Below are 14470 nucleotides of genomic sequence, written 5' to 3'. Positions count from 1 at the left end.
CTTGGCTGAGACAAGAAGAATCAAAGAAGAATCTACGGTCCCCAGAAACGCCACTTTTAAACACGATACAACTAAGGTAAATTGAATGAATTGTTATTTCTTTTATTTAAAACTATCGTTCAGATTATAAGATACGCGAAAAACTCTCCCCACCGATTTTTTCCTACATTCTGTTAATCAAAAGTTTCAATAATTATAAAGGCTTTCTTGTTGATCGTCTTAATAGCAACAGTTTCCAGGATCCAAGGGGAGCAAAAGAGAGAACAATTTTCTGTGTAGTTAGGTAAGGCGACATGCCGGCTTTATACTTCTTCCGGCGTGATAACGATACTGATGACAACCATGGGCAAAAAGCACCGTCCGCTAATGATGACGATTATCATAGTTATTAACAAATCTCAGTTATAGTCCTGAAAAAAATCTCAGGGGGTCCTTTGAACCATCCACTTAATCTCGCCAGAAGTCAAAGTTGCCTACACTCATTCTAAGGTTCGTGCGATTTTACACGAATTTTCAATTCCGGTGTGTTGCACGCGCGACTTTTGATAGAAAAAACCTACACGCGCCATAACTTAAAAGAACGTGTCAGCAGAATGATTCAAATCTCTATCACTTTGCATACATTCTTGGGAACAGAAAAAATTACTTAGAGCAAACACTCTAAGTACAGTGTTCATTCCGTGCAATGGGGCATAAATAAAAGGTTCTGGTGGAAAAGACATTTTATTTTATACCACTGATGACAAGCAAAAAGGTTATATGGGTACCCGGTTAAAAATATATTGATAACTCTATTAATTAACACCAGTTCTAATCTAAAGGAGAAAGTTATGAGAATAAAATAAAAGTTGTCTGTACCACGAAGCATGCCTTCACTGTTTAGACTGATAGTCCTAGAGCTTTTTGAGCATTTATTCGAATATCTTATGACGATAAGCCCGCCAACCACCCCACCCCGCGCTATGCTGTTTTCACTTAGCGGCTGGTCAGCGGTCACGTTTATGAGGTAAACAAACCGATCGATTCCTGATCACCTTTCTTGTCGATCGGAAAATCAAAATACCAGCGTGATATTGCCGCGAAGATGAAGCAGTTATGTTACTTGATTCGTGCTTCATATTCGAGTCGAAGCTTGGGTGGCACAGGTTATTTCTTGCGGTGGAATCGACGAGGGGAATTCAGAAAGTTGTAGTGTTTGAATTGTTGGAATAAATGGTCGCATGGGGATGGTAAGTTTAACGAACAATTTCAAATTTTGCCGCTTGAATTGAAAGTAAAGTTCATTTGAATTGCTTTCGTATGTATTTCTGACGGTTTTAGATTTACCTGCTTGATTTATATCGGTTACGCTTCATGTTGACAAGTCCATCAAAATGGCGGCCAAACTTGGAGATTGCCGAAAATTAGGTAAGTTCACGGAGCTATAAAGTTCTCGTAAAGGTCGGGCCGCAAAGTTTTTTTCTGTAGTTACCTTTTCTATGGCACCTACTTCCCAGCTATGTTAGTTGGATCAGTTAAGAACGCCTCACTTTTTCAAAAATTTACCTTGAATTTGATCGGTTTTGGCGTGTTTGATTTAGGCGAACCGACAAGGTGTCATTCAAATCTCCCTGTTTCCTTGATTGAAACGTGATGTTTACGAAAGTCGCCTCGATAGATAAGATAGAGTAAATATACATGGCTGTGGTATTTGTTTTTTGCTGAGTTTCGTAGTTTTTTGTAAATTGTCCTCCAAAGTTGTATGAAATTAAAGTCTTGAAAAGTGTCACGACAAGCCTTCGCTCGAGTGAAATTTAATTTCCGTAAAACTCTGAAAAATAAAGAGATCCGATCAAACTGATTGTGGTTTTAGTATAGGTACATGAATGTCTTACAACACACGAGAAACGAGCGAAATCCGTGTCTCAAGCAAAATCGACCGGACCGCTCCTACAGAGACACTCTCTTAATACCTATATTTGTTCTCGACCTTGGTCTTTATCTTTATTTTAGCTACTGTTGCTTTTGTTGTCCCATTCTACCTGTTTTGTTTCTAGTTTTGTTATCTTTCGTTGTTTCTGTTTCCTTTGTTCTATATACTTTGTTGTTGCTGTTAATGATAATGTTATTGTTTATATTGTCGTTTTGGTTATTAGTATTGTTGCAGCTACTTCATTAGCAGTTGTTCATATCAATGTTAAATTGCAGCCACTGCAACAGCTGTTCTTCTTAATTATATGATCTCATCAGACAACGGAAGTTCAAAACCCCTTCTTCATTGACTGTTTGTATAATCTTTTTGCTTCATTTTAGATGTTTCTTTAACTGTCAACTTAAAGTGAGTCCCTTAGTCAAACTTAGTATCAAGTCACAATGCCGCGGATTACAGTGCTCTAAAATATCATCCTATGAGTGGAGGCTCTACCAGCAGTTCAAGCGAAATACCTCCTTTACTTGGCAAAGAAAACATAATTTACGACTCGTCACAAGTACACCGCTGAATTCAAGTGACATTGTTATCAAAGGAGGTTCCCTTACTGGTGGAAATAAGTACCGCTTGGCACTATTCATAACAATTACGGACGTTTTAAGGAGAACGAATGCTTACGATTATTCTATAGCAATACCTCCAACAGGGGGCAACTGCTCGATCTCTCCGCCAAGCGGCATCTCACTGAAGACTGATTTCAATCTGAGCTGTAGCAACTGGGAAAGTGACAACACCCCTCTGTCCTACCTGTTTCAGTACAGGCTAAAGAATGGTCTGTACAATGTACTATATCGTGGCGTTAACAACAACATAAGTATCTCTTGGATACCGCCTGGGAACAATACAGATAATTTTACTGTCAAAGTTATCGCTACTGTGACTGACAATTTCGGAATTTCTACTTCCCCAATCTCTTTGACAGTTCAGGTACGTCGCTAACCATTAATTTAATGTCTAACGAGAAAGGATGTGAGAATATGTTAATTTCTTTTGGTCCCTATTAGTAATAAATTAGTTACAGTTATAGATACCTGCTTTTGACTTTTGCAGATCAAGCCATCTCAGAACACAAACCTTCTAATGGCAAAGAACAGTATATTTCAGAAATTCATCGAGATCGGAAACCTGACAGAAGCAGCGCTAATAGCAAACTCTTTCCTGCTATCAGTTTTACAAGAAACCTCAATGGGTTTTCAGGAGAGATATAAGGTACATTTAAAACGCAACTTCTTACTTAAAAAGTGAAACAAAACTAGTTCATTATGATCGTACCCGAAAAGTAAAGAGTTTACCGAGCGAACCAAACATGCAAAAAAAAGAGAAGATAATAAAGAAGTTGTATTAAAATATATAATAATAATGATAATAATAATAAATCAACTTTCGAAGAACAGACAAATATAATACACTAAATATATGAACATATTTTTGAGAAAAATGGAGGCTAGTGTGTTAAATATCTGATATTGTTGCTACGCGAGAGTCGTGGCTACCACGTTAGATGTTCACTCTCCACTATTCCCGCGGGTTGATTGTGTGAGCAAACAATTCCGTCTTCCGTTGTGACGAGTAAAGAACGCTCTAAAGCCTTGAATTAAATCTCAAACGAAGACTTACAACGTCTTGAAAATAAGGCTTATTTCAAAGGCGGAAATCACCGGACAATCCATTATTTCAGGTTGGACATTTTTGGTGTTTTGATGCATGCGAATCAATCATGCGCTTGCAAATTTTTCATTTTGGTGGGTTTTAACTAGCAATATCATTGGGGAACCTGATACGTTGAGTCTAAGTATGCCTTTAGATGTATAATCTTTGGAACGAGCCTAATATGAGGGACAAAGTCTGTTTGCCTATTTCTCTACTGGCTTAAATAACATTAAGCTTTATCATTGTTCAAGGTTATGAACTACATTCTTGAAAACATTTCGCCCTTGGAAGCAAAAACAGTCTCAGACCTCCTCCAAAAATCTTCGGTTATCGGTTCTGCTCTTCAGGCTCTGGAGAAAGTGCCCCACCAGTCTCTGGTAAGTGAAGTACTGATTGGTGCTGGAATAGCCTTGGTTGTTACGTCAAGTTTTTATACCATGATACTATTTAGCCATAAAAGCTACAGAAACAACAGCAAAGGAGAAGAAAACGGAAACAAACAAGCAACTATTGTGTTATCAAATCAAGCAATCTATAATTTTGTACTTACTTTAAATAATTCGCCACAAATTATTTCTACAAAGGTCAATAGAAAGAAATCTGAAATTAAGCATTTGTAGCTTCATTTATATTCATTTGCACTCCACAGAATTTCTCCTTATCTGCTATCAGTGCAGTGACGTCACTCCTATGGTCTATTGCCCAGAAACGAGACGTAGCAGACATATCAATGACAAGGCAATCGGCAGAAAATTTGGCTTCATGTCTTAATACCGTGTTGAAGGCAGCAGCGGTGACTGCATCAGAAGACTCCAAGTCAAGTTTTCAACAACAGGTACTTTAACGTACATTTAGGTGATGTCCAAAAGTCTTTGAATTAAACAGACCCTTAAAAACGTAATTATACATGCAAGCATAATCATTAGACTTTATTCATTGGTAAATGGTCCATTGCAAATTGCAGTTAGCTTAACCATTACTCCCTTCTTCATTCAGACTTTGAACCTTTTATGGTTTTTTTGTATGTATGTTTGCTTTAAGCTTTCGAAAATCCATAATTTGCTTATAATTTATTATATGTTTATTTATGCAATTTCTACAGGGTGAACTATTAGTGAAGATTTCAATGAAGGCCCTCGAGAAAGTTGCAGACTCATTGTTGCATTGACATTACCTGATGAAAAAACGATACCATTCACTGCAGGAGAGCTCTCCATGACACTCGGAAGATGTAGCCTCCAAAGACTTTCAGGACTGGAAGTAAAAGCAGGCAAAGGCCGGTTTATCTTACCGTCCAAGAGCCAATTGTTACTCGCTGGAGTAAACAAAACAAGCTTTGTAGATGTTCAAGTAAGTATTCCTGTCCTTCAGGCAAATATCAATCCAAGTTTTTTTCAGCAGATACCGACACCAGTCAAGTTAAAATCACACATTAGACACCTTAAAGGTTGCTTATTACCTCCAGAAATCATATTTCTTGCTTTGCTTTTGACGTGTTCAACTCTGGCACTTGGGCAGCAAAAGAGAATCGAATCATGTGACCGAAGTGACCACATGAATGTTATATATTCTTCGTTGTTTTCTAAATACAATTTCAGTTTTATTTGAACCCAACTTATGATAACTTCTGATTAAGAGTAAGACGGAGTACCCTGTTTACGTGTTGAATTATTGCAGTCCACAAAAGCAAACAAGCAAAATTCTTAATTATTTCTCTTTTAGATGCTCTCATTTTCTTTCAACCCTTACACTTGGGACGGCACCAAGGAACGAGTTGGCTCTGATGTTGTAACCCTGCAGTTGAAAAACAACGACAGCGAGCTTATTAAAGTATCAAATCTCACGGAAGACATTGTTATCGTTACGCCTTTAAAACTTCAGAAAATCTCTGCTTCAGAAAAGTCATGGTATTTCACAAAGAACAATGATCTACGTTTCCACGAGATAAACGTCAAGTATGAAAACACCCTGCTGATGCTGGAAATCAAACCTCAAGATCCAACCGTACATCTGTTTGTCTATATGCGTTTTGGTCAGCGACCGACAACTCAAAACTACGACCTCAATGCTACTATCTCTCATGACAAAAAGTGTGTTTGGATGATAGGCTCACATGACAAAAGGAACGGACAAATGGGCTGCTTCTTGAATCCGCATGCGCCAATACAAGTTCTGGCTGAGCGTCCTGGGAAATACTTACTCGGTTTAAAAAATTATAATGCCACAGTGAACTTATCTCACACAAGGGATAAGAGATCTTGTCTTGGTGGAAGGAGAAGGAAGCGCTCCTGCGTCGAAGTCAAAGATCCACCACCCGCCTCACCCCAGAGTGAAAATGTCCCTGTGATGCCAGTTTATGATTCCACAACAGACCAGACCTACACTCTAAAGGTGACCTTGGGTAGTTGCGTTTACTGGTCAGAAACACTTGACAAGTGGATATCATCTGGTTGCCAAGTAAGTGAAAATTAAATAAAGGTTTTCAGCGCAATCTTTTTTATCTAATTTGGCATCGTATTCAACACAATTCAGATAATTTGAGCTTTCCTGAGTAATGTTTGTAAAAGTGCTGTGGTACTGCAATAATCTTTACTCATTAAGCTTATCATTGAATTAAGGCTAATCTTTGATTAGAGAACATTTTCAGACAAAAGTCGAATCGATTTGATAGCCAGCCGTGGTATAGAAGCGCCTTAAAACAAAAAAGATGCGGTGTGATTTATGGTGACAGCCAAAATGATCATTTTTATCATTAAGATCTTTCTTGCCTTTATAATTTCAGGTTTTAGCAGAATTAGATGGATTTTTAAACTGTAGCTGTAGCCACTTGACGTCATTTGGGGGAAGTCTCTTAGTTGAACCGAATCGCATTGACTTCGACAAGGTTTTAATCGAGTTCCAACAGTTATCAGAAACTGGAAATATCGCAGTTATTGTGGTTATTGTGGTGATTTTATTATGTTATGTGACTGTGCTTATCATCGTACGGAAATTCGACGAGGAAGACGAGAAAAATGTGAGTGTAGAGTCAGATTTTGCTTAAGATTGTTCTTTTAACGGAGCATGCTCTCCAGTATAACCATTTCACTCCCATGATCTTGTTGTTAAATCTCCCTCCGGTTGCTATACAATTTTTTGCAAATAAGTCATGACAATTTGATAATTGATCAAGATAACAAAATCTACCTGATAATCTTGAGTATTCTCATGACCTGTTGCCTAGATAATGTACGGATATTTTTGGGAGAAGTTGCATGTTGATCACCCCTGGGAGTTAAAGTTTTAAGAAAAAAAACGCTTTAAAAAGTTAAGCGACAGCCTTGTTTTTTTTTGGACTGGAACAAAAAAAATTGAATTTAGAATATAAATCAGCTAGCCATGTAATTCATGCTCTATCATGTTTTTTTTAGAGTGAGGTACCGATCAAACTTCCATCATCTTCAAGCTGCACCTATGAGTATAATATAGTGATTACTACAGGGGCTTGGAAAAACTCATGCACGACTGCTCATGTTGCTTTGGAGATTTACGGTTCTGATGGAAAGAGTGGCATTATTCAGCTTAGCCAAGAAGAGCCTGGTGCAGTGAATACGTTATTCTCACGAGGTAATTCAGATGTTTTTGTACTTTATGTTAACAAATCACTTGGTGCGATTCAAGGAGTGCAGATTGGACATGATAATTTTGGAGATAGTCCCTCGTGGTACCTAGAAGAAATCCTGATTCGGGACGTACAATCTAAGCAGTCGTGGAAATTCATGGCAAATCAGTGGTTTGCTCTTGACCGCGGAGATGGGCGCATCGAGCGAGTAATCGACCAGACCTCAAATAATTTGGATTTTGGCAATGAAGTTGCAAGACGTTGGCGAAGAGGCCTTGCGGAGTCGCATATTTGGATTTCAGTAGCAGCCAAGCTGAGAAAAAGCCGCTTTACAAGAGTACAGCGGCTGTCTTGCTGCCTCTCAGTGCTTTTGACATCTATGTTTGCTAACGCGATGTTCTACAAGTTAGAGGGCAAATATGAACAGCCTATCCAAGTCGGACCGCTGAAAATTTCGTGGAGACAAGTGGTAACTGGAATTGAAAGCGCACTTGTTGTGACACCCATAAACATTTTCACAGTGTTTCTGTTTCAGAAAGGAGCTGGAAAGCCTTCCACGAACAATGACTATTGTCTTAAAGGTACCCTGATCTCTGGTATCGCTTGGTGTTTGTTGTTTTCTTCTTGTACTCTTTCAGCTGCGTTTTCAATTTTCTACAGTCTAGTTTGGGAAAAGAGTGTCAGTGAACAGTGGCTGTCTTCGATGCTTATCTCATTCGCACAGGACGTAACAATCAAGGAACCAGTAAAGGTGTTCTTCACAGCTTTAACATTCGCGGCCATTTTAAAGATAAAGGCGAGGAGATCAAAAGTACACGTCTGCGAAAGCCCTCAGCAAGTTAAATCTGGGTACGATAAGAAACCTTTTTGGGCACTGCAATTATCAGAGGTGGAAGAGATGAGGAGACGACAAGCTAAGAAACAGAACCTGACACGTTATTTCAAAGAGTTGGGTTTATACTTGGTCTTCGTTTTCTTGCTTATGGCAGTGTGCTATGGAAACAGAAATGACCATCGGTACTTGATGACGAAATCAATCCGAGATGGACTACCAAACTTTGGCAAAGTGAGTAGACATTATTTGATTATGATAAATTCATTGCTGAAATTCGCGTGTTTAATTTATCTTATGATTTTTTGTTTCCATGGAGATTCAAAATCAAATATATGAAGGAAAATTTTACTTTGCCGGTCTCTACAAGAAATGACTAAGGCATTTTCTGCTCTTGTAATGGATATTTTGGGGAGGAATATCCCTTTAGAAACAGCGTACAAGAGATATGTTAGTGCGCGAGACCCAAATTTAGGAATGGAAAGAAATTCCAAGCGATAGATATATAATCCCATGAAGAGATTGGCATTCAATTCTGCCATAGAAGAAAACCAGAGAGCGGCAAACATAACATTTGAGGGGATGGGTGCAATGAAAATAAGCAAGTGAGAATAATAGTCTAAGACACGCCCATAAATAGTAACTTGCTTGTGTGACTCAAACTTCTGCTCGTCTATCCATACTGCTACACTTAAAATAATTATATATATATATATAGATAGGAAGTCTGTGTTTCGGTTTTTCCGTATTACAGTGCTCGATACATACAAGTACAGAGTGATCTGAATTGAGTTAAGGAAAAAACACAGAGACCGAGGTATTTCTCGACAAGCCTGTTTCGTGATTAGATCATTCTTCCGGGTGATTTTAATGGAAAGAATATTTGTAACCATCGTAGATATACTATAAAATTTACGTAATAAATGTGGCGGTAACTTAAGATGCTTTGTTCAGCTGTGACGGCATGAAGACACGACTTCGTTACGTTGGTTAAATGATGACAATTCACTTATATATATATATATATATATATATATATATATATATATATATATATATAAATATTATGAGAGGAAAAAAGGGACGTAACTACATTTCCCGACAAGCCTGTTTCGTGAATCGCTTCACTCTTCAGGGGTTTAAACCCCTGAAGAGTGAAGCGATTCACGAAACAGGCTTGTCGGGAAATGTAGTTACGTCCCTTTTTTCCTCTCATAATATTTATCCTGCTCTGCTTCAACGTATTGAGCACTGTTCCACGCGAAAATCGACTTGCAGACTTCCTATATATATATATATATATATATATATGTGTATATATATAGCTTTTGTGAATTTTATTTAATTTATTTAACCCAATGATCTTGTATTAATTCAGGTGACAAACAATACAATGTACTGGAGCTGGTTACAGCGTGTTTTTATCCCAGGAGTGTTTTCCGGCAGATGGTACAACGGTCAAAGGGATGAGCAAACAATTTATATTGGTAATAAACAATCTCTTCTCGTCGGAATGGCTCGAGTAAGGCAACTCAGAGTGAAAGCGAGTAAGTTTTTTTCCATTTTTATTACTTTTTGCTTTTCAGTGAAAAGGCTATTTACCCACACACGCCATTTTTTATTGTATGGTTATACAAATATAATTTAGTCTGACAGAGAAGCGATCAAACCTAAATATTGCGCTAAACAATAAGTTTTTTGAAATTCTTGAAGACAAAAATTTTTAACATGTACCAGTAACAATTTCAGCGACTCCTGACCATTCTAACAATTATCGAGACGAGTGTTTAGGTAGCTGCGTTTTTTTTTATGAACGGTAATTAAATTAAGGTTTTGATGACGGCTCTCCTTTCCTCCGCAAGCAAATGTTACTTTGAAGGCTTCTAAAACAACTTTAATTCTCTATAACAGAGGTGTCCATATTTGTTAAAAAAGTACGAAATGTGGCAAACCGCTGAGTGAAATGAATACCAAAACAAACTTCCTGATTATGATCCTTTGTTCCAACTTTCAGCGCAATGTAAAGTCCTAAACTATATGTGTTTCAAGGGATATTCGACAAAGAACGAAGACAAGACCGCCTACAACAAACCAGGCTGGAGGCCTGTCGACAGCACTATGAGGAATGACGAGTTATTGCAACTTTGCCCGAAGCCATGGCGATATCAACATGCCGAGGAAACCGACACAAGACCCAGGTGGGGACAGTTCTCCTTTTATGATGGAGGAGGATTTGTAGCAGACCTCGGGTATGATAACCTTACGGGGTTCAGCATAGTAACAAATTTACAAAACAACGGTTGGCTTGACAGGCAAACCAGAGTTGTCCTGGCAGAGTTTTCCACATATAATCCGTCGGTGAATATTTTAGGGGTTGCCACATACTTCTATGAAGTTGATGCATCTGGACTGAAAGCAGCCTCCATACAAACTCATGTTCTTTCACTTGATTCTACGGACACGCCCTCACATCAGTTTTATTTTATTTCCTTGCTTCTGTACATTGTATTGGTTTTTTTGTATTTTGGAAGGGAAATTTTCAGACTTTACAATCATCGTTCTCGATATTTCAAGTCTATCTGGAATTGGGTCGAGATATTCCAGATTCTTTTTTCCCTGATTGCTGTGGTGATGTACATAATACGACAAAGTAAAGCCATTTCAACCATGGGCAAACTGCATAAAAACATTTATGCAAATCTAAGTTTCCAAGAAGCTATCACTTGCCAAGAAGTAGAAAATGTCGTACTGGGTATTCTCACTTTCATCGTCACCATCAAGCTATTGCGAATCATTCGCTTCAACAACTATGTTGCTCTATTCTCCACAACATTGAAGATATCTGCACGATCTTTGTCATCCTTTAGCATCGTTTTATTCATTTTCTTTGTGGCATTTTTGCACTTCGGTGTCTTGATGTTTGGCTGTGTATCTGAGCGCTACTCTTCGGTGCTAAAAGGAGCCTACTTTCAACTCGAGCTAACTCTTGGTCGAGTGAAAGCTAGACCAATCAATGAATTAGCACAGGCTAATACCATATACGCCAAAATATTCGCCTTCTTAATTCTCTTCACGCTCACTATTCTCTGTATGAACATCTTTATCGGCATAATCAACGATGCTCTTTCGGATGCTAAGAACCATGTGAGCGAAAGTGAGCTGTATGATCTTATCGATGAGAACCGTTGCATGAGCTCAAAAGAAAGAAAAGAATTTTTCAATGCAATCAGTAACAAGTTGAAACAGTGGAGAACCTCCAAAACGTCGGCAGAAGTGAAGGACAAAGAATCAGGAAACATTGGCCTTGACCCCACGAACAGTTCCAATCTTAACTTTGATTTAATAAGTCAAGCTATCAAAGCTTGGAGGAAGAAAAGATCCAGAGAAACAATAGATAAACAGCAATGCAGTACAAGGAGACAAGCATTCTTCGACAGGATAAGCAACATGTTAAAATCTTTGAAAGGTGAAAGCAATGAAGACTGCAGCAAACGTAGAGAAAAAAAGAAAGTAAGATTTCAAGAGGATGTCGTCGAGTCTTCCCTCCGTAAATTACGTAAGAGAGAGCATGACCTGTTACAGCGGCTGGAGAGTATTGTTTCAGGGTTCACAGCAGAAGACGAAGAATTCGATTATTTATTAATAACAGCAGAGGTCTATCTCTACTAAGTAGAGAGAGTAAAAAGAAAAGGTGAAAGGAAGTAAAATACTTCATCGAAATCGTTGTTAAAAAAACAGATCGTTAAGCATAAATCATCTCGAACACACAAAGAAATAGCAGGAACTCCCCAGCGTTTCGTAGCATTGTGGCAAATAACAAAAAGAGGATAAAAACTTAGACAGTCATTTTTTTTTACATTTTTTTATAGCTGATCTCAAAGGAAGAACCTGTATACAATTTTTCTTTGGAGCCTATTGATTGTTTATAAATATGGCTCGTATTCAACGGCAAAAAATATGAACTGCTTCATATTATTCAAAATAGAGTTACACGAAGGAAGTTAAGTATTGTTATGTCATATAATCCGTCTGTCATATATATTCTGCTGAAAAAAAGATGGAACGATTTAGACGAATATGTTCGAGCCTCAATGACTTGTATTTGAGACTATTGATCATTTTATTGTTTAGCAACAAGTAGCCTTTACTTATTTTATTTAATATATTTGATTGCTTTCATTTATTGAAATATAATAATGAAATTGAATTAGTGTTTTCCATGAAAAAGACTTACCTATTTACTCACCTAGACAGTTTCTTTGTTTGGAGAAATTAGCACCACTATGCTACTCTAAAATTTGGAACGGAAGTAAACTTATTATGTATGTATGTATGTAGGATTAAAATTTTGCTGGTATCGAGCGTATTGACTCACTCCATTGGTGATGACTGATCCCCCAACTGTGCCCCCTTAAAACCATGGGATCTCCCCTCCCGCCAGACGATTTATAATGACTGATCTCAATAAAAAGCATTTCATGCGTGCTCCAAAAATTAATTGATTTCATTGATGTCAACAAAGGGCCCAAATGCAGTGGGCCGCGACCATGGCCAATCCCTTCACGTCCGCGGTAAGCTAGATGGCGCTTCCTGCATAAGTGATAGCTTCTCAGTCTCATTTCCCCAATTAGCTTTTGCAAGCACGTTCTTGGTTGTCAGGTACGCGTAAAACCAACTGAAACTTGTTCATTCGGGGGGTTTGCTGGTTAAACCGCGTAGTGATGTCTAAAACTGCCCCTTATAAATGTTTCTTACAGAGGGGACGCTGAAAGCAATGCTTTGTTCGACAAGCATCGGGGAAAGATGTTTATAGCCATGCTTTAACATCAACAATCAAAGTGTAAGGATTATATTCAAATATATTTATTAAATAAGTATTCTATATTGTAATATTAGCGTAAAATAAGTTTGCAGCAAGTACATGTTCAATGTTGTTCGAGTGCTGATCATTTTGGCTGCATATTACTTCCAGTGCACAGAGTTGAATAATTCCACCGGTTCAAAACTTCGCCAAAAAAAGAGCCATAAAAGTTATATGAATCCTAAAGGGTATTTCAACTTTCGGGGGCTTTAAAAAACAAGCTGGATGCTTGTTGACCTCCTACGATATGGAAATTAATTAAAAAGGTCTAAATTACTGAGGTAAACATTCATCAGAAGCCCCGCATGTCCTTTCCGTTGAACACGTAAGAGGGCTTTGTCGGTATAACATTTTTTTGTAGCTAATACGAGCTTTCTCAACGCTGGAATAAAAATCAATTTAGGAAAGAGAAGGTAATTGAACAAGAACTTCGTAGTACTGATCGCAATGTTTACTGTACAAACAAAATCGTGTAAGGGTGTGCTATTTACCGAGAAAACGGCTTTTTATTATTTGAATTTACAGAAGTTTCGGGACGCAAAACGCGAAAACAGTACAATTTTACGAGGAAGGGATCGCTAAGTATCATCAACGTTTTTTGTGTATAGCTTTTTTCATTGTTGTTGTTTTCACGAGGCCCGTATTTAAAAAGTGCAATATCAGTTTCCTCTACTTGCAATCCAAGTCGCCACTCTCAATGACCAGCGGTTGCATGCATACCAAAGAACATTTAAGTTAGAGGTTACACTAATGCCATCATGGTTTGAAGTGACCATCAATCTTCTCGACTGTTGCAACTTAATTCACCGCCGATTCTAAAGCCTGCTGAACATTTTGAAATCTTTTCTGGACCGTTAGTCGATGCAAAATATAAAATATTCATTTGTGAGTCTTCTCGACGGTTGGTGCGTAAATGGACACAAAGGTTGGGTGACGGGTACAAGGTACGTTGTCATAGTTAGGAGCCTGCTTTGCTTAGTATCTTGGCATCGGGGTTCTATATCGTGCCTGTGTGGCTAATAAAACAAAACACACAATAAGGGATTGTACAAAAGAATTTTGGTAAGCAAAATTCTTAAAAAATAAGATGTGATTGGGGAACATTCATTATCTTTAGCAAGGGGAGGTGAGTATTTTTGGGAGATCACATGATTTTCTAGGAGAAAGGAGAATCAGTCGTTGCCAACAGAGTATAAAGGGGGCTATATAAGTTCAGATGCAAATTACCATTTTTTTTTTTTTTTTCAATGAGAGAACTTACCTTTGGGAAGCATTTTATCATCTTCGTCATTGTTCAGCATTCTCCTTTGTTTACGAAGCCTTTGTCTGCAACATGGATCATGACAGCAAAACTGCAAGTCAGGGGTGGATGCTGATCTCACATTTATGGACATTAAAACAGAGACTTCTGCTTTCGTGTCGTGCAAATTAAACTTACATGGATTCACACAGCTATAGATAGTATTGGTAACTATTTTTATATATTTGTGTCAAGCTTTATTGGGCAAGATCAAAACCGAAAAAAAATATACAAACGTAAATAATTAAAACCCAAAA

At 37.9% G+C, this 14470-nt stretch overlaps 2 protein-coding genes across 2 annotated transcripts; both read left to right on the top strand.

Moving 5' to 3' along the window:
• The first annotated feature begins 2776 nt into the window (after window positions 1–2776).
• LOC131788103 (polycystin-1-like protein 2) lies at window positions 2777–7885 on the top strand. The gene is made up of 9 exons (XM_066166520.1): window positions 2777–2896; window positions 3020–3178; window positions 3871–3996; window positions 4269–4454; window positions 4722–4969; window positions 5342–6076; window positions 6402–6635; window positions 7030–7801; window positions 7881–7885. Exons 5-9 carry the CDS (start codon window positions 4835–4837, stop codon window positions 7883–7885), a joined length of 1881 nt encoding a protein of 626 aa, XP_066022617.1. The 5' UTR covers window positions 2777–2896; window positions 3020–3178; window positions 3871–3996; window positions 4269–4454; window positions 4722–4834.
• A 38-nt stretch (window positions 7886–7923) lies between these two features.
• Window positions 7924–12275, top strand: LOC131790476 (polycystin-2-like protein 2). Its single transcript, XM_066167031.1, has 3 exons — window positions 7924–8286; window positions 9431–9599; window positions 10067–12275. Exons 1-3 carry the CDS (start codon window positions 7924–7926, stop codon window positions 11719–11721), a joined length of 2187 nt encoding a protein of 728 aa, XP_066023128.1. The 3' UTR covers window positions 11722–12275.
• Window positions 12276–14470: the final 2195 nt, after the last annotated feature.

This window comes from Pocillopora verrucosa, chromosome 5 (genome assembly GCF_036669915.1).
Source record: "Pocillopora verrucosa isolate sample1 chromosome 5, ASM3666991v2, whole genome shotgun sequence".
NCBI classification, from domain to species: Eukaryota; Metazoa; Cnidaria; class Anthozoa; order Scleractinia; family Pocilloporidae; genus Pocillopora; species Pocillopora verrucosa.
This window is presented reverse-complemented; position numbering and strand designations above follow the sequence as displayed.

Bases quoted from the DNA above. Each gene is read 5' to 3' on its own strand.
- LOC131788103 (XM_066166520.1), top strand. From the start codon at position 4,835: ATGACACTCGGAAGATGTAGCCTCCAAAGACTTTCAGGACTGGAAGTA. The intron at 4,970-5,341 runs GTAAGTATTCCT...TTTCTCTTTTAG, and splicing joins CAAGCTTTGTAGATGTTCAA to ATGCTCTCATTTTCTTTCAA. The intron at 6,077-6,401 runs GTAAGTGAAAAT...TTATAATTTCAG, and splicing joins GGATATCATCTGGTTGCCAA to GTTTTAGCAGAATTAGATGG.
- LOC131790476 (XM_066167031.1), top strand. From the start codon at position 7,924: ATGCTTATCTCATTCGCACAGGACGTAACAATCAAGGAACCAGTAAAG. The intron at 8,287-9,430 runs GTGAGTAGACAT...GTATTAATTCAG, and splicing joins GACTACCAAACTTTGGCAAA to GTGACAAACAATACAATGTA. The intron at 9,600-10,066 runs GTAAGTTTTTTT...TCCAACTTTCAG, and splicing joins GCAACTCAGAGTGAAAGCGA to CGCAATGTAAAGTCCTAAAC.